Here is an 18,574-nt window from a genome sequence, read left to right on the forward strand (position 1 = left end):
TCTGGTGACATTCTGTAAAACCTGTACCGAACTCAAGGAACAATACTTTTAAACCTTGCTAAACCTCTATAATAAGGGTTAACACAATGCAGATAAGTACAAGTAAGCTAAAAACTAACAAGCAACCCTACTTCCAGGGCAGACATCTCAGCATGAATTTAAACAAGCCAGTCATGCCACTCAGATGCCTGCAAGCACAAAAATTTGACAACATGGTTCTTAATCTAGTGAGAGACTCACTATTGTCACCAAGAGGAGCTTGGTTTAGCAAAACATGAAATAAAGTGTAAAGGATTTCTTCAGACAAGTTTGCTGATGGAACATTCCACTCCACTAAAAGATTAAATGTAGAATTTCACAATACATAAGCTAAATCTGTATATAAAAAAAAGTGACATGATACCTAAGCCTGAACACTTAAGATAACTAGGTTAAGAGTAACTTAATTCCAGCCACCAGTCATCCTCAGCATCATTCTGATTCTGGGCAGAAAAACAAGGGATCCAAGATCACTCAAATGCATCTTGATACAAGTTGTAAAACCCTCAATATCCTGGCTCCAGCAAACTGTCATTCAAAATGTATTTGCAACATGATTAACCACGCCAGGTCTTCACCCTTAAATAACATGGCATTCATATGAAAAATACAGACTAAGCTTAAATTGGGAAAGTGTCCTTTAATAAGTCATGAGTAAGAGAAAGGGTTGGTCGATTAGAGGGAGACTTTACCCTTCTGTTTCTTGGCTATTTACATTGTTTTTCCAATGATAATTTGAGTTTAAGGTCATCAGCAACTGGGACATCAGATTAGGTACTACAATTCAAGATAACGATCGGCGCACACATTTGTTTTTGGTTTGTGAATCCTTGTGCCACAAAACATTCTCAAAAGACATTTTACAGTGCAGCTTGACACCCACATGCCAGCCAACACTACCTTGAGGCACTACGAGTGAGGTTGATCATTACTTATACATATTTGCAGGAATGGTAATGTTAATAAGAATAAATATTGAATGTGGACAGTCAGGCAACTGTGTACATGTCTTATAACAGTGTAGATACCATTCCATAATCAAACTGATGAACAAGAACTGCGACAATGTACCTGTAAACTAATGGAGGATGAAAATGCCATCACTTACACTCACCATCCAGCGGCAGCTGAAGCTCTTTCAGGTACCATGGCAATGCTCGCCCACGCGCCCCACAACACTGCAACACAGCCTGTAAATTCTAATCTCACCCCCACCTAATTTTTCCTGTTGTAGGAGGGCAGAGAGGACGTTAGCATTCCAGATGTCTGTAACAGCGGATCTACATCCTAAGTGGTGTGGAAGATATCCCAGTTACCAGACCAGAGTCAGTCTGCTTCCACTCGCAGACACACTCCTGGGGTTCTACCAGGTCCCAGGTCGAGGCAGAAGTTTTTGAACTTGCCAGTAACCCTACCAAAGTCACATTTTCTCTCTTTATTAATAGCATAAGCCTCAGACCAATGTATATAGGATACAGGAGGAGGACACAGAATTTCCTTGGCTAAACAGTAGAGATGTAAAGACAGGTAATGCATCACAGAGTTCTACACTGACGTAAGTCCATCAGGGATATTTCCCTCCGGCGGTCTCGCTGACACCTTTCCAACATGCAAAGTCCCGACAGTACATATCCTAAAAGCATTTGAGGTCAGAAAATGAGGGTCCCTGAACGGTGCACTGGTCATATCACTGTCACGCAGTGGACCAAGCAAGCTCACTGGGATGAGGCTGCCCAATTGGTACTGCGGTACAAGTCTCCAGCCTGTTGTTTGAAAGTTACAACACCAATGCTACGCTGAATTTGAAGACAAAGCTGTGGGTGGGCAGGTTTAGGTTATCTTAAACTATGACACAAAAGGACAGAAAAATTAAGTAAATACACCGCACCAGGGGACAAAGGATGAAAACTAAGACATTATCCACTAGTTGTAGCATGCAGCACTATACAGTTGAAGTGACATTTCTGTTCATGCTCTGTTCACCTCATGTCTACATATTTACTAAGCATCGGATTTGATCAGCAGTAACTCTTAAAAGGCCATGTGCAGAGCAGGATATAAATTAAAATGTACAACTGCACTGAAATCCAACACTACTGTTGATTGCTCCATGGGGTTTAAGACCTGGGGTCTCTGTAAAGCACTTTGTGACAACTGCTGTTGTAAAAAGGGCTTTATAAATACATTTTATTGATTGCATAACACCCTAAAAACCAATAGAATACACACTACCCCTCTTAAAGTATAACATCATAACATAAACTGGCAAAATAAATAACATGAAACAAAGATTTCTGTCGAACACACCAACCCAGAATGTGTGGGTGGCTGGTCTCAGAGAAGAAACCGGATGTGCAAGTCCAGGAGAGCAGTTACATTTATAATTTCAAAATGTGTCCACAAGTTCAGTGTGTTTAAAGAACCTGTCAAATATAGAAACTAATCAGGAGTAATAGGGAACAGTAAAACATCACTGAAAACCAGTAGACAAAATTCACAGACAAACTCCCTACTGAAATCGACAGGGGAACCATTTTTCCCCCAGAGAAATATAGATATTTGCAAACTCTGACACTCGTAGCATGATCTATCAGTAACAGCGGAAACTTGCATTCATGAGCTCTGAAAGGAAAATAAATGCACTCAGATTAACACAACTGAGCACCCTGAAACCTGTCATCATGGCTCCAATATGTTCTAGAAGTTACTCGTTTGCCAGCCACATACGGGGTCTCGGTGGCACCGTTTACCACACAGAACATCAGCTACTCCACATTGCTCACCTGCCACCAGTCTGCTGATAGCTACTAGTGATTGGTCGTTCACGAACGGAGCCGTTCATTTGGTGCCTTAATTTCCATGTATTTTTCTGCTATAGAAACCCTTCAGCAGGTAGCCTAAACGCTAAAACGGCCCGCCCAAGAAGAATATGACAAAAATACATTGAAGTCCATCCATTACATCCATGAGAAAATATGCATGCAGTTAAGGAAAATGGTACCAAGTTATTTACGTTTAAAAGTTAGCTATTGTAAATGTGTCAGCCTACGTTTTAGTTTTAATTAGACAGGTAGCTATACAATGGGTTCATATTTATTCCTGTAAAACCATGGAAAAAGGCAAAACAGCGTAATTCTTTACTCTCAGAGTAAGATACCATGATTGGAAACTACGTTAGCAAGATGACCACAAAGCCTCAAGTACGTTTTTAGTTTTTGAAAATGTATTGTAAACTAGTGAGCCAGTGAGTTTCAGGTTAAAGGAGCAAGAAGAACCAGCTCACCAAAAATACTGCCCATCACGACTATTGACCATTCATTAAATAGCTGTTATTTGGCGACATTTACCTGGAGTAAGCAAACCTTTGGAGAAAAAAAAAAAACAACACAGATGGAAAGGGGGACAAATCACAAAGAATGTTTTGTGAGAAATGGAGGTTTGGAGATAAAGGGGTGGCACAAAGCTGGCTACTGTAAGATGCGGAGCCCATGAGTTCTGTGCAACAAAACGGCAATTTATTATTTTGGCCATGCGGCTAGTAAAAGACATGCGACTGGTGGATTTTTCATCTACCCAGCCCCTTGGCACGTGAGCCAAATCTTTGACACGGACGTCGCTCAAGTTATTGAGCTACCTCTGTGCAGCCGCCCTTGGCCCTCAATCTAAAAGACCAGATTGGATTTGTAATATAGTTTAAAACAATTTGGTGCAGTCATTACCCAAAATCCAGAGATTCAGATCTAATACGAGCTGATTTAGAGTGTTTGAGCATTGCACAACAGTTTTTACAGATTATCCTATTGCATTGTAGTCAGTTACAAGTGAGGACTGGGGGGGAAAACTGCATTCATAAGTAGACATTTTCTCTGCAACAAAACAACAGGGGAATGAATGACATGCACAGAAAGTGGAAAAAAAGGAAACATGTTGACATTCCTCTTCCTCTTTAAGCCATTGTGTAGTCTAAATGGCCGTTCATTCTATAAACTGAATTTGAGAAGGAAAAAGGGTAAACCAAAACAGGGGGGGGGGGTAACTTGAGTGGACAGTTTTACGAGAAAAGATTTGAACGAGGCAAAAAAGATAAAGTCAATACATGTACATGTCAATAACATTTGTTCAGGCCTAAACAAGGCAGTTCATCTGTATTCCAAAAAACAAACGCCAAGGCTTGTGCGTCCACAGTCATCAACACTCACGACCACATGAAAGTAATGCATAGTGGATTCAAAGCAGCTCAATTCTATTACTCACAACAGGTGTTTCATACAATCCCTGTTTGCAACAACAACAACGTAGGAAACACATGGCTTCTGTGCAGTCCTGACAAAAGCAGCTTTGATCGGCATCTAGATTAATCATGTGGTTCTATGTTAACTGACACTACAGTAAACAAGCCATCCTGTGACAGAGCAAAAAAAAAGAAACAGCTTGACTGACAGGTATCCTGCATTCCTACCCTCAACTAAAGAGCATTGTCATCAAATAAATGCACAATACTTGAGAAATGTATGCAGTTAAGTCATTACCTGTACGGTTCACTTCATGTATTCATGCGCGCAAGGTTTGAGAAGTCATTAGGGAAAACGTATTGCCAAGAATCAGTGTCAACGGCATCTTGTTTAACACACTAAAATGATCAACAGTTTATGCAGAAACAATTTAAAAACTTCAATCTGTCACTAGTACCTCAACAGTAAAAAGCAAATACAATACTTAATATATACCAATTAGCATACAGAATCAATACAACACGCTGCAGAATTAAAGGGGGAAATATTGTGTGGCAACCCCCCATCCCCCCAACACACACACAGACCCCTCCACCCCCCTCCAATACACAACATAGAACTGGGATGGCTACAAAATAAAAAAAACTTGACTTTTATGTCTAATTCTGACATATCATTCCGTTTTGTCACTTGAACAAACAACCTACTTTAAGGCTGGTGAGTTAGTCTAGATTTGCAAAAATCTGTGGAAAACAATTGTTTGCCTGATCCCCACTTACCAAGGCTTAAATAATAAAGCTCATTCAACCATTCAATTAGTAGTCAGCTCTGAAACAACTGTTGGTTTCTGCATTCAAGAACATTTCCAGTATCCTACTCAGTTAATAAAAACAATGTGTGCTGATAAAGGTACAATGAGGCCTAACAATGTGACCTTGAATGAGCTATTAAAGGAAAAATAGGCAATAATAAATGTAACTGTAACCATTTTTATATTTGAATGAGTAGTAACAGCAGGGAAGCATAGCAAAAAGACACCTTGTTTGCTCAAGGGCTCAATTACACATTCCGTATATTCTGGCCTCAGTCAATCAATTGTAGAACTGCACATTTTCACTGATGTAGTGACAAAATCGTTCCACGCCAGCATCCTGAGCCACAGTAGCAAAAGCTTCACACTCCGGCTGGGATTTGTGTGCCTTTTGTAAGAAATCTGAGGTGCTTACATGTTTGTGATGAGGTTTGAGGAGGCATGGCAGCACACCAAAGTAGATCTGTACACGTGGCATTCCAGCCATGAACCCATTATGCAAACTATGACCCAACTTTAGGGCATGTGCGAACAAAACATTAAAAGATATACGTAAAAAACGTACACCAACAGATTGAGACTGATGTCTCTTCTCTTAAATTACACAAAGAAACAAACATGGGAATTGCGTTGAAATGACAAATAACCCAGCCAAACTTGACACGTGATAAATCTAGTACAACTCCATAAAACCTTTTTGATGGCTTAAAAAGGTCCTTTAAAATATGACTTTTCAGACACACGGAATTGTATTTTACTTTAACAGATACTCTATATACCCAAGATCCACACCAATTCATAAAAATAAATAAACTTTCAAAAATGCAGTTTAACTAAAAACAATCCACAAGTTATGAGTGACCTACCTGCTAAAACCGACAGGAAAAGATGAGGCGGAAGGGCTCGACACCCCTGACCCATCCCTGTGTCCAGTGCCTGGGTTCCAGCCATCACTGACCGAGGACAGAGGGGGATACAGGCCAAAGACAGGCTTCTGATCTTGCTGTAGACTCACTGCACTCGAGGCGCTTGCTCCGTAATGATAACTCGACCCACTCAGGGTGCCCAATGAACTGTGGGTACCAGGCATGTCCAAGTTTGGCATTTGACAATAGCGTCGGCTCTCGCTCTCCTGCTTGATGACACCCGGGGTGCAAAGTTGGATGAAGGAGGAGTCCGTATCCATCTCAGTCTTGATTACAGGCTCCAGAAGCTCTTGCTGCTCCACAAACTTGACATTGGCACGTTTCCCCCCATTGCTGCTAACCACAGGCTTGCTTTCTACGTTGCTTTCCCCTGGCAGGGCATCATCCCCTGACAGAGAGGACAGGAAGGCGACCTCATCAGCAACGTAAAACTCATTCAGGTCAGACAGAGAACCAGGGAGGTCCAGATCCTGCAGAATGTCCATCGTATTGTCGCCCAGCAACCTGTCGCTGAGATCCAAGTCCTTCTGCGACTGTTCAAAGCTGACTCTCCCCGTGTCAAGCATGTCCTTATCCATAGATGAGAGGTCCTCATTTTTAAAAGAAAAAAGGTCATGGTGTCCAAGCACAGAGCTCCCCAGAGTGTTGGATCGATTCAAATCTGCAATACTCTCCTCCAACATGGCAAAGTTTTCAAAGAGTTGCTGTTGCGGATTCTGTTTGTCTGTGTGAGACTCTCTTAGGACCTTACCCCCTACCTTCATTTCAGCTACCTTGACAGTGGAAGCTGTCCCAGGCATGTCAAACTCGCCCTGAGCCATAAAGACATTCAGTCCATTGGAGGAATCGGTGGCTGAGGGCGGGGCTCTGGAGCCAGGCAGATGCATCCTAGAAGCTGCTGCGGTGGACTTTGAACCACCTGCGTCACCTGACAGATTTTTCTGTACACCTCTCTCTGGGCTGTCAGAAAAAGGCGAGCTGTTGTCCTGGTTACGGCTGCGTTTCAGTCCACTCTGATCCATTTCTTGACCCTGCTTGACAGAGAGATGAAGGCACTAGTTAAGAAAGTGGTTGAAATTCAATTAAAAAAAAATTTTAAAGAGAAAGATCATTATAAATACAATTCAATGAATGGCCACTTATTACACAATGTTACTACACTGAAAAAACGTTAAAAGATACTGTCCATTGGTCCCATATTTCAGCAAAATATGACCTACTTAGAAAATAAGTGAAATCGTTTGTTACAAAATGTATAAAAAGTACACTAAAGTGCCAGAAAAACTGCTCCCAGTGAGCCCATACAACATACATAGCAACGCTACCAAGGCACGTCATTGTTTGCATCTGCCAGTGCATATATGAAGCAATAGACATCTGTAGAAGCATCTAGAGACGTTTCCGCGGTGAGAATAGCAAGTTTACACGATTTAAGCGATTTTCAACACGTTTAATTGTTGGCGCTTGTGATATGGGCCATAGCATTTCGGAAGGTAGAGAAGTTTGGATTTTCACATACCACCATTTCAAGGGTGTACCGTGAATACAAGAATTTGGGCAAAACATCTAACTTAAGACAGCAGTGAGGCTATAAAGACTCTGGGAGAACGTGACCAGCGTCAGCTGGCAAGAATCGTTTCACCTGATAGGTGTGCAACACTGCCTCAAATAACTGAATTCCATGCTGGGCCCTCAACAAACATCAGCTTGAGGACTGTGCAAAGTTCCCTCCGGGATATGGGCTTTAGGAGCCAACGCCCAACTCGAGTACCCCTGACGAATACTGGACACACAGCTACGCGCCTCGCCTGGGCTAGGGAACACGGTCACTGGACCCTTGATGACTGGAAACAAGTAGGCTGGTCTGACTAGTCGCGTTTACAACTGTTTCGGGCAAATGGAAGGATCTGTGTGTGAAGAAAACCCCATGAAGCCATGAATCCCGCATGTCAACAGGGCATTGTACAGGCGCTATAATGGTATGGGATTTGTTTAGCTGGCATTCAATGGGACTTTTGGTACATCTACAAATGTCTCTGACAAGTGAACGCTGTGTGTGCATCCTTAGTGACGAGTTTCACCCGTTCATGTCCGGCGTTCATTCTGATGGGTTTGGCCTCTTCCAACAGGACAATGCACTGCCACAGGAACTCTAGACATGCCAAATTATAGTCAGAGGAACACACATCTGAGTTCGGGGTCTTGCCATTCCCACTTAAGTTACCAGATCTCAACTTTATCGAATACACCTAGGATGCCATTGCAACACGCTGTAGGAGACAGAAATCCTACACCTCAGAATACAACAGGATTGTGGACCACTCTGCAGGAAGTATGGTGTTCATTGCCTACAGAATACTTCCACAAGCTCGTGGAGTCCATCCCCCATTGTATTTCTGCAGTTCTGTGCTCCTGTAGGAGGCCTACCAAGTATTAGTATTTCTGGCACTTCAGTGTATTTTAAAAAGCAGCTTTTCTGCGTTGGTTGGGTGTTTTGAATCCTAAATGCTGATTGGCTGACAGCAGAGGTACATGAGACTGTTTTATACCAGCGGTATAACATAGATTTTTACTGTTGTAACTGTGCTAGTAATCAGTTTACAAAAGCAATAGGTCTTCTTGGGGGTTTGTGGTATATTACTACTATATCAAAACTAAGCTTTATGCCCAGGCATGCCACAATGCGTCGTGTCTAAGAGCAGTTCTTAGCAATGGTGTATTTGCAATATTTTGGTCTATTTGAGAAACAAGTTTAAGGTGCCGTTTTTGAAGAGGTCGCTCTCCAATTTATGCTTTGGCCACAAATACATGTATAGAATCAACAACAAACTAGGAATGAGTATTACTATGAACTTTAAAGTGAGATTGTCACTGAATTTTAAACCCCACCCAGTCACCACCCACCCCTCTGGAAATCTTCAGTTTAAGTTAAGCATCTAGATCACCGTTTCTTAATCCGTAAAAGGGGTGCACGTTTTTGTTTTTGCCCAAGCACTCGCAGACCCGTTTCAAATGTTGCCCTCCCACTTACTTGATTGACATAATCAACCAATAAATCAAGCCTTTAGTTTGAATAAGGTGAGTCCCAAGAACCAGGATTAAGAAACACTGATCTAGATCACATGTGCACATACAGAGAAGTGATAATCGCTCTTCCTCCTCAGAACACTCAACCAATTATATTGACAGCAGGGTTTTTCCTGCATTCAAAACTCAAAGGCAACCTTGCCAAAATCTCACACCGCCTGTCAGCATGGTAAAAGATTTTGCTCTCATACTGAAAATACCAGCAAGATACAGCATTGACTGTGACAGTAGGAGGAAACTTTCCATATTGGCAATGGTGCCAGATGGATAGGTTTCCCCACAGAATTGGGCTTTTTTGAATGACCTTGGGCAAGTCAATTCACAGAAAGCATTTCAGTGTTTTGTTTTTGTGTGGATTCCAGAGGAGAAAGGGCGGTTTACTGTCAATAAAATCTGACAACCTTGCATACACGACCACACCAGTCCTGACATTGCGGGATGAGTAACTTCAGAAAAACAAGTGGGTCTTCGTTCTTTTACACCCAAGCATGTCAAAATATTTCATTAAAATATAACCCCTAAACATCCAATCCACATAACATTTCTGTTACATGTCAAATTACTTAGAGTAGCCTAGAATTACAGATTCTTTAAAAAAGTTTACGAGACAAAGATGACTGGTGAAAAGAATCAGATTAGGGTATGTACTGCCACCGAAAACATTATATACATAATATACAGTGGAAAAAATATATACAATTACCATATTAAAGTCACTGACAATATAAATATATGCGCAAGCAGAAGAGCCAAGTACTGCTGAAGGCAGTTGAGATAGGGAGATAAACCATGTGGTGATGAAGAGAAAAACAACTACACGACAAGGCTGTAAAACATACAGCCCTGTTGCGTTTATGCAAGACACATTTTAAAATATAACATAGCATGAGAACAAAAAGACGAAAAATTTATTTTTTATGCAATCCCTAGATCCTCTAATAAATGGAGCCAGTGGTTTATACACTCAATGGCTAAATGTTTGAGTGGCTCAGATGTAATGAAAAGGGAATGACATGCTCTGTATGCTAGTAGCATTGTGGAGCAAATGTGATTGGGGGCTCAGTAAAACCCAGCAGAAACTATAGGCTGGATGCACTTAAATTCCAAAATGTCTACTAGTCACGACAGGCAAAGAACAACAAATAAACATGAGGGCAAAAACCTACATAAGTTATAGAAAATTTGAATAATTACATGTTAAAATGCAAATAAATATATTTAAAGAATAAATATATTGCTTGTATATTTTAGTCACTATTAGAGAGGATGTGGCGTGCATTAGCTGCTCCATTGGACAACAGGGCAAATTTTACATTATATTAGTGCTCTTTTTCAAGTGTGTAAACAGATATTATATAGTCTAAAGCATATTAGAGGGCGGTCTGATGAAACGCAGGGGAGCGGGGATGGGGTACCAACTTTGCCTAATTTTGAGCCAGGAAAAACCCTGGACATTAATACATAACATGATCGTTTCATTTCTGAATAGCTGAAATAACTTTGCTGCAATTTGACCAAATATCCCCCATAAATACAGGGTCTGTCAGACTGCAAATATTGCAATAGCAGAAGCAAAAAGCAGTCCACATTGTACCGTGAAAAAATATCAACATTGTTAAATATATTTCCAGCTATTGGTATACTGCAGATGTATTAATTAGTGTCTCACCCACTGGACTTACAAAACGTAACCTTATAATTTCATCAACACAATTTTGACTGATGGACTACGCCAGCTAGTCTGGCCGACAAAACCATGTGACTACACAAGTGCTACAGAAAAGAGTAGTCAACATGCTGGAATGAGATTGGTGCTACACGGCTATGCAACTGCTTGACCAAATAAATACAAATAAGTCACGCAAAAAAGTACCAAATAAATGGGGTCAGCCCTACCGCACAGAACTCTTAATTGCACTAGAAAAATCATGATTTATAAATGTGTACTTCTAAATATGATCATGCCCCATCTGTACTTAAAAAGTTTTGGAAATCAGTGGGAACAATAGCGCAGTTTTACAGTTACATGGGCTGTAGTATCATGACGGCCACCAATGAAGTAGGTAAGTCCTTAAGTAGGCAATTTCACGAGGTGTGACTTGCAAACGTTATGCTTTCAGTTGATATTTCGGTTAGCAAAAACTGGATGCAAAGTTTGCCTAATCACACTGCCTATAATGCAAAATGAAAATATGCATAATTATGTTATAAAACAATCTAGAGTGCTAACCACACAATTTTATCAGCATCTCATTCTGGATCATAACTCTGCACAAAATCAACTGTCTGCATCCATATTTCTGTAATAAACCGTATAATTCAAACTTAGATATATCACAACTATGTTTTTAAATATAGTGTAGAGGCAATAAACAAAAAGATTTTACAAGTTCTGCTGGTACAGGAAGCGTGAAAATAAGACTGTAAAGAGAGTTGGTAAACCCTATTAAATCTAGGACACTAAGGTCAAGCCAATAATCTAGACTGCCTCATTCACCTCGGAAAAAGTTTGACCCGTTCGATTCCAACCCTAATTAGATACATACCTGGTAGTAATTTGGGTTCAAAACGAAAAGCAGCAGGCTACGAACATCAAAGGGTAAGACTAGAATATCTGTTGGAGCCATTTGACACTGCGTTAACCTTAATATGGCACAGTGATAAACAGAAAATCACCCTGAGGCATTCTCAACTGTGCAGGATGGAAGCGTGCCATTTTCAATCGTCAGACTGTGGCATGCCCAGGCTTAGCCAGCGAAGTTATATAAAAGGAAAAACTACTAGAATCGACAAGTTAACATGACAGAAATGTCACCTTTGCCAACTAAAAAAAGATCAATTAGTCTACATAGCAACACGTGTGTTTTATACATACACATTACTTTTAGTGAAGACATCAAAAGTAGAATAACACACAGAATCAGGTAGCAAACAAGTGTTAAACTGATGAAAATACACTTCATATTTTAAATGAAAATACATTCCATTTCTTCAAAGTAACCACCCTCTGCCTTGATGACAGCTTTGCACACCCTTTATATTCCCTCAATCAGCTAGAAAGTAGTCACATGGAAGGCATTTCAAATAACAGGCATGCCAAGTTAAAGTTAATTTGTGGAATGTCTTTGTCTCAAACACATTTAGAAGGAATCAGTTGTGCTGTGACAAGGTAGGGTGGGTACACCATTATGCTAGTACTGTAGACCATACTAAGCAATTTTTAAGAAATTAACTGCACTTCAGATTGCAGGCCAAACAAACACCATCTGTTCAGAGACAGAGAGAATCAGGCCTTTATGGTCAAATTGATGAAAAGAAAAACAGACTTGCTTGGGCTGATAAACATGAGAAATTTGATATTAAACCAGAGGAAATCTGTCCTTTAATCTGTTGAGACACAATTTTGGATTTCTGTTTGCAACCGCCATGTGTCGTTGTAAGACGCAGAGGGAGTGAACAGATTCTCTGCATGAGTGGTTTCCACCATGAAGCGTGGTGGTGTATGGATACTTCGATCGTGACACGGCCTATAATTTATTTAGAAAAAGGCACACTCAACCAGCATGGCTACCAGAGCATTCTGCAGCAATACACCGTCCCATTCGGTTGGCGCTTAACGAGACTTGTTTTTCAACAGGACAATGACCCAAAATATATCTCTAGGATGTTGTACGGGCTATTTGAGGAGGAGAAGGGGCAATGGTGCTCCAAGCAGTAGATGACCTGGGCTCCAAAATAACCTGGATTTAACCAAATTGAGATGGTTGTTGGAGGGGTTGGACAGCAGAGTGGGAAGGGAAAGCATCCAACTAGTGCTCAGCATATGTGGGAACACCTCCAAGACAGTTGGAAAGGCACTCCAGGTGACGACCTTATGACGCTGTGTAAAAAGCTGTCATCAAGGCAAAGGGTGGCTACTTTGAAGAATCAAAAATATATGTGGATTTGTTTAAAAAAAAAAAAAAACTGGTTACTAAAAGATCCCATTTCATAGTTTCGAGGTCTTCACTATTATTCTACAAGCTGGAACATCATCAATTTTATATATTTATGTTGTATATATCATGTTTATATATTTAATGCAGCTTCACTTTCTGAAAATCTGTCAGACAGAACACCATTTATTTAGAATAATCAAAACGTGACAAACATGCTATACCGTCACTAAAACCCTAAGGATATTATCTGTGTTCTTTTTTGCCAGGTCATGTTTTTAACTCTCAGAGTGATGGTGTAAGCTGACTAAATATGCCTCATCAGAGAAGCTTTGTCAATTCATGTGGATCCTGTCAGATATCTTCTGGTATACATGATGTCAGCAAGACTGTTTGGTAATGTCAATACTTAATTTGAAAATGTTACCTTTGAATACTGTACGCATCAACGTTTGGTCGAAAGCCCAATAATGTTCCTACCAAAAGCACAGCATCCTATGTCCGATATGACATACCGGATTGTTTTACAATCTCACATATATAAAAACGATGCGCAACAATACAAATGTGGGTAAAATACGATACATCTGTCTCGTATTCGGTATTGCGCGTAACTATGCAGTATAGACGTATTTATATACACCCAGTGGGTTTATAAACATAACATTCATATTTACAAATATATAAATATGAAGCGCCGCAGTGGTGCAACCTGTTGGCTGCGACTGGCCATTGCAAGACCTGGAATGATAAAAAGTGATTACTGTATCGGACACGTAAATAATAAGGTATGCGCATGGAGATTGTAAACTAGGTTCGGCTAATAACAGTTTAAGGACTCATGGGTCGGAGTCGACACTGGGATATATCGTAATGATGCTCTAGTATGTCGCTGCATTTTACACTGACAAGTAGGGCGCCGAACGGCAGATTACACAAATGTATGTCTCCCCGTATCTTCCATATGGCTGAAAATGCAAAAAAGCCATGTAACAACTAAAAATATGTACCGTACTCAAATTACACTTTCAAATACTTAATTGAGACGAGTACATGGCTAACGAATGTTACCTGTATAATAAATAGGAGTTTTCCAAGCTAGTTCATCTCCAGGCAGTTCGAGTTGGCTGTTATTATGGCTTTCAATCCGTCTTCTCGGACAACGTATTCGTAGTGCAATGTAACTGGGTAACTGCAGTTAAAAAGTCTTGACCTAAGTAACTCTGGTCTCAGTAGCTACATATCTGGGACGGTCGAACGTTCAAAAAAGTAACGTTGGCTGCTAGATACAGTCAAATCAGATTGGTAATCTACTGACGTAGCAAGCAATCTCTAAAATCAGCTTGATATCTAGCTAACGTTAGGTGTGTGACAAAACACAAACGCGAAGATACATTTGATGACATGAAATCGAATGAACTTGCAGCTTGTTATGAGGCAGTACAGTAGAATACTTGACCGTTACATAATGTCATAGCTAGCTGGCTAACTAAATGAAATTGCTAGTAGTGCACATATAGTAAACTGGTAGATAGCTAGCTTGACATTTCATGGTAAACGCCCCTCAAACAGACAGGACTGAACTAAATAAGTACAGTATGTCAAAAACATGGTTATACACTTGTGGGCATCGAGACAATAAAGAATATAAAACGTAGTTAGCAAATAAACACGCAAACTTGAAAATCTAATTAAACTCAGTACAACGTTTAGTATACCAAAGTTACCTCTTCGCGTTTCGTGAAACTTTCCCGTTCTTTGCTAGCTACCAACGCCGTTAGCCAATGCAATGGTAGCTAACAATGTAGCTTAGGACAGTTAACTGTCGTTTTGTAACGTTAGTTGATAACCTTCCAAAACCATCACTTTTGTAAATAATTAGTCATTAGTATAAAACAGCACCAAATTAACACGAGACCACAACGAAAATATAATGTTACTTACAAATTACAACCCATTGCTAACGTTGGCTAGTCAACAAGTACGAAAAAATATACAGTGGTCAAAACGATAAACAGAGCGCGTGCCACTCAACTTCAATTCAAGGAAACTTTGTTTGTAGGCAACGTCCTCGAACTGCGTTTCAGGCGTCAACGGAGGTTTCTTTAAATCAGACAAGACACTGCCAAGTGCAACTTCAACCCAAAGCCAGGAAAACGGACTCTCGTACAGAATTTCAATGGCGTAGCACAGTCCGTGGATAGAGGGGCGAAGGGCACGTTGCAACTAACGACCGCTCTGTAAATAAACAAGACCGATATGACAGCTGGATATGGAACGCGGTTTTCCTTATCTTTCCCTGAAAGACTTGAAAAAAAATTATATTAACTGAAATAACATTTTCAATTACTGCAGTATCTTCGTTCGAACATAATATAATTGAGAGACTTTGAAACGCTCGTAAAAATGAGCCGCAAAGTGCTGACATGCGCAGAGGCTCTCATGCATGCCAAGTATTTAATTTATGCGTAAACAGGTATCTTCGTTATGTAAAAATTTTTTTTTACTGTTTGATTATTTCATAGTCTTTTTGTTGTTGTTGATAATCCGTCTGGATTAGCGAAAATACAATTACAGTACATGTACCCAGGGGCGTTGGACTGGGGGGAAAAGGGGTACTAAGTATATAGGGCCCTAATGTGTAGAGGGGCCCTCAAAAATGTTTGAATCTTGAATAAAGTGGGGAAGGGCCCTCAGAGACCGCCTATGTACAGGGCCCAGAATTATGTGCTACATCCATGCATGTACCTGTACATATAAAGTAGATAGAGAAGTTAATATTGTAAGCCAATTATGGAGGGGGGTCTGAATTGGGCTGTCTTACGGCCCTTTGCTAAGCAATGTACACGCAGCATGTAACAAATCCTTGGTGTATGTCTATAATTTTCATTCCCTGTGGGAAAGAACGAGGTGCCAATACGGGAATCACGCATGTGTCAAACATATCCATGAAAACAAATACAATCAAGCCTGACAAGGCCCTACAGGAAGAGATGGGCAAAGATACATCAAAATGTATTTTAAAATAAGATACCAAATAGCTTAATTTTAAGAGTATCAATATAAACTACAATCAGCCACACCATGTATCAAAATAAACTACTGTATTTTTGTATTTTAAAAATACTAAAAAAACTTTCACAAGGGAGCATGAAATCACTTCACAACCCTTCCATCTATCAGCCTATTTGATCTATCCCTTCACCAGTGCACTGACTCAGTTGATTAAGTAGACAATGTTAGATGGCAACAGCTTTTCTCTGCCTAACGAGTCATGCAACAAATCTGACATATGCAACCAGTTAACGGATCAAATATTCACATATCCCTGTGATCACCCAGGTGAAGGTTAGTTCTAAAGTAACCAACGGTTTTATGTTTAACTAACAGTTTGCCAATGACTCATAATTGTATCCTAATTTAGTTACTTGGTGTTTGGTAATGACAGGCCTACTTTGCATCAGCAACAATGACTCAATGACAAACAAGTAATAAATAAGAAGACAACTGATGGCACCTTTATTCATGACATCTAGTGTCTAAGTAATTATTCCTTTGATTGTTAATCACAAATATGATAATAAATTGTGTACGGCAGTCATTCATGCACTGGTATGCAAAATCATGATCTACTAAACAGCTATTTCAATTTGGGTAAAGTCTTGTACTCTATCTCGTATCTTCGTGCAGTACAGACGAAAACTTAACATAGGCAGAAAGTTGCAAGCTAATGTTAAATGTGAGGGCTGCAACTCGGTTCAAATAGTTAGAACATTACGTAAATTGGTAAACGATTTAGCCTATGCTACTCAAATGAACACCAAAACCTAACATGAACTCCTAAAAAGTGTAACAATTTATGACAAAATTAGATGGAAACCCACATGTTTCTTACCTTGACCTTCTTCTTCAGGTATTGATTAATTTTCTGTTCTGATCTCAACAAGTCTGGACAAATTACTGAGTTGGCACCAATCAGAGGTAGCACGTTTATGATGTCATCATGTAGACTTCTGACACTTTGTCAGAAGTCTTACAAAACACAAAAATATTTTGATACAAAATATGAAGCTATTTTCAGGCCTATTTTCACACTATCAAATACAAACAACAAAATCCTATTTTGTATTTGAAATAAACATTTGAAACACATACAACATAAATGTGCCACCTGAGAGTTACAGCTGCAAGGAGGATGCAGACAACTCACTCCTAGTCCTGGACATGCCAAAAATAGCCAGTTTACCATTGTGAGGAAATTAACTGGCATCAAAGCCTTGTTCAAGGGCAGGTGCAGGCCGTGAGGGAAAGACACCCAGGCCCACAGGTCCAACTGTTACGGCTGTGGCAACATTGGCTTAGGAGAGAATTTCTCATTATGCATACACCCATACACGCACACACACATAACCAATACTCACACACACAGTTACAATGACACTAGCTGAGTCATGTCAGCAAATTATTTAAATTAACAATTTCGATTTGGTCACTTATAACATGCTGTTTGGACAGTTGCTTGATATATATATATATATATATATATATATATAAATATGTAAAATGTAAAAAAAAAATCTACATTAAGTAAACAATCTTATTTCGCATTTTTACTACAACCTTTTTTCCAAAAAACTTGGGACGCAAAGCATGTTGTTTTCTAATAATATCAGAAAGCAAAGATGCGCAAATCATTTATCCCTATATTTCATTGAAAATGAAAGACCACAAATCAAATGTTGAAACTGAGAAAGGTTATTGTTTTTGGAAAAATACATGTCCATTTTGAATATGATGCTAGCAATTCAATTCAAAAAGGTTAGAACAGGGGCATGTTTAACCAGTGAGTTGCATTACCTGTTTGGGAACTGAAGAGACCAATTGCTTTAGTTTTGAAAGTGAAATGTATTCCCATTCTTGCTTTATATAGGATTGCAGCTCCTTAACAGTTTGGGGTCTCCTTTATCGTATTTTTCAATGCGTCAAATGTTTTGAATAGGGGTAGGTCTGGACTGCCGACAAAACAGTTTAGCACTCTGACTCTTTTACTACGAAGCCATGCCGTTGTGATACACGCAGAATATGGTTTGGCATTGTGTGGCTGAAATTAGCAAAGCCTTCCCTGAAAAGGATGTTGTCTGGATGGCATCATATCTTGCTACAAAACCTGTATATATTGTTCAGCATTAATGGTTAATGCACAGATGTGCAAGTCACCCATGCCATGTGCATTAATGCACCCCCATACCAACATGGCTGCTGGCTTTTGAACAATGCACTGATAACAAGCTGGATGGTCCCTCTCCTCTTTAGTCTGGAGGACGCAGCGTCCATGATTCCCAAAATTATTTAAAAAGTTGATTAGTCAGACCACAGTACAGTTTTCCACTTTGCCTTAGTCCATCTTAAATGAGCTTGGGCGCAGAGAAGGCAGCATTGGTTCTGGATCTTGTTTATACTGTGGATATAAAAAGTCTACACACCCCTGTTGAAATGCCAGGTTCTTGTGATGTAAAAAGACAAAAGATAAATCATGTCAGAACT

The 18,574-nt window shown here is 39.9% G+C and overlaps 1 protein-coding gene across 5 annotated transcripts in view; it reads right to left on the reverse strand.

The window, feature by feature from the left end:
• Positions 1-15,443, reverse strand: part of LOC105011238 (glucocorticoid receptor) — an 81,645-nt gene extending 66,202 nt beyond the window's left edge. For 2 of the 5 annotated variants that reach the window (XM_010871111.4, XM_010871107.4), the window contains exons 1-2: positions 14,975-15,443; positions 5,949-7,039 (exon numbers count right to left, since the gene is read on the reverse strand). In XM_010871111.4, the coding sequence (XP_010869413.1) occupies positions 5,949-7,030 (1,082 nt within the window). In that variant the 5' untranslated portion in view covers positions 7,031-7,039; positions 14,975-15,443. The other 3 variants (XM_020048032.2, XM_010871108.4, XM_010871110.5) reach the window with 3 other exon arrangements.
• Between the last annotated feature and the right edge of the window lie 3,131 nt (positions 15,444-18,574).

Source organism: Esox lucius, chromosome 7, assembly GCF_011004845.1.
Source record: "Esox lucius isolate fEsoLuc1 chromosome 7, fEsoLuc1.pri, whole genome shotgun sequence".
NCBI lineage: Eukaryota > Metazoa > Chordata > Actinopteri > Esociformes > Esocidae > Esox > Esox lucius.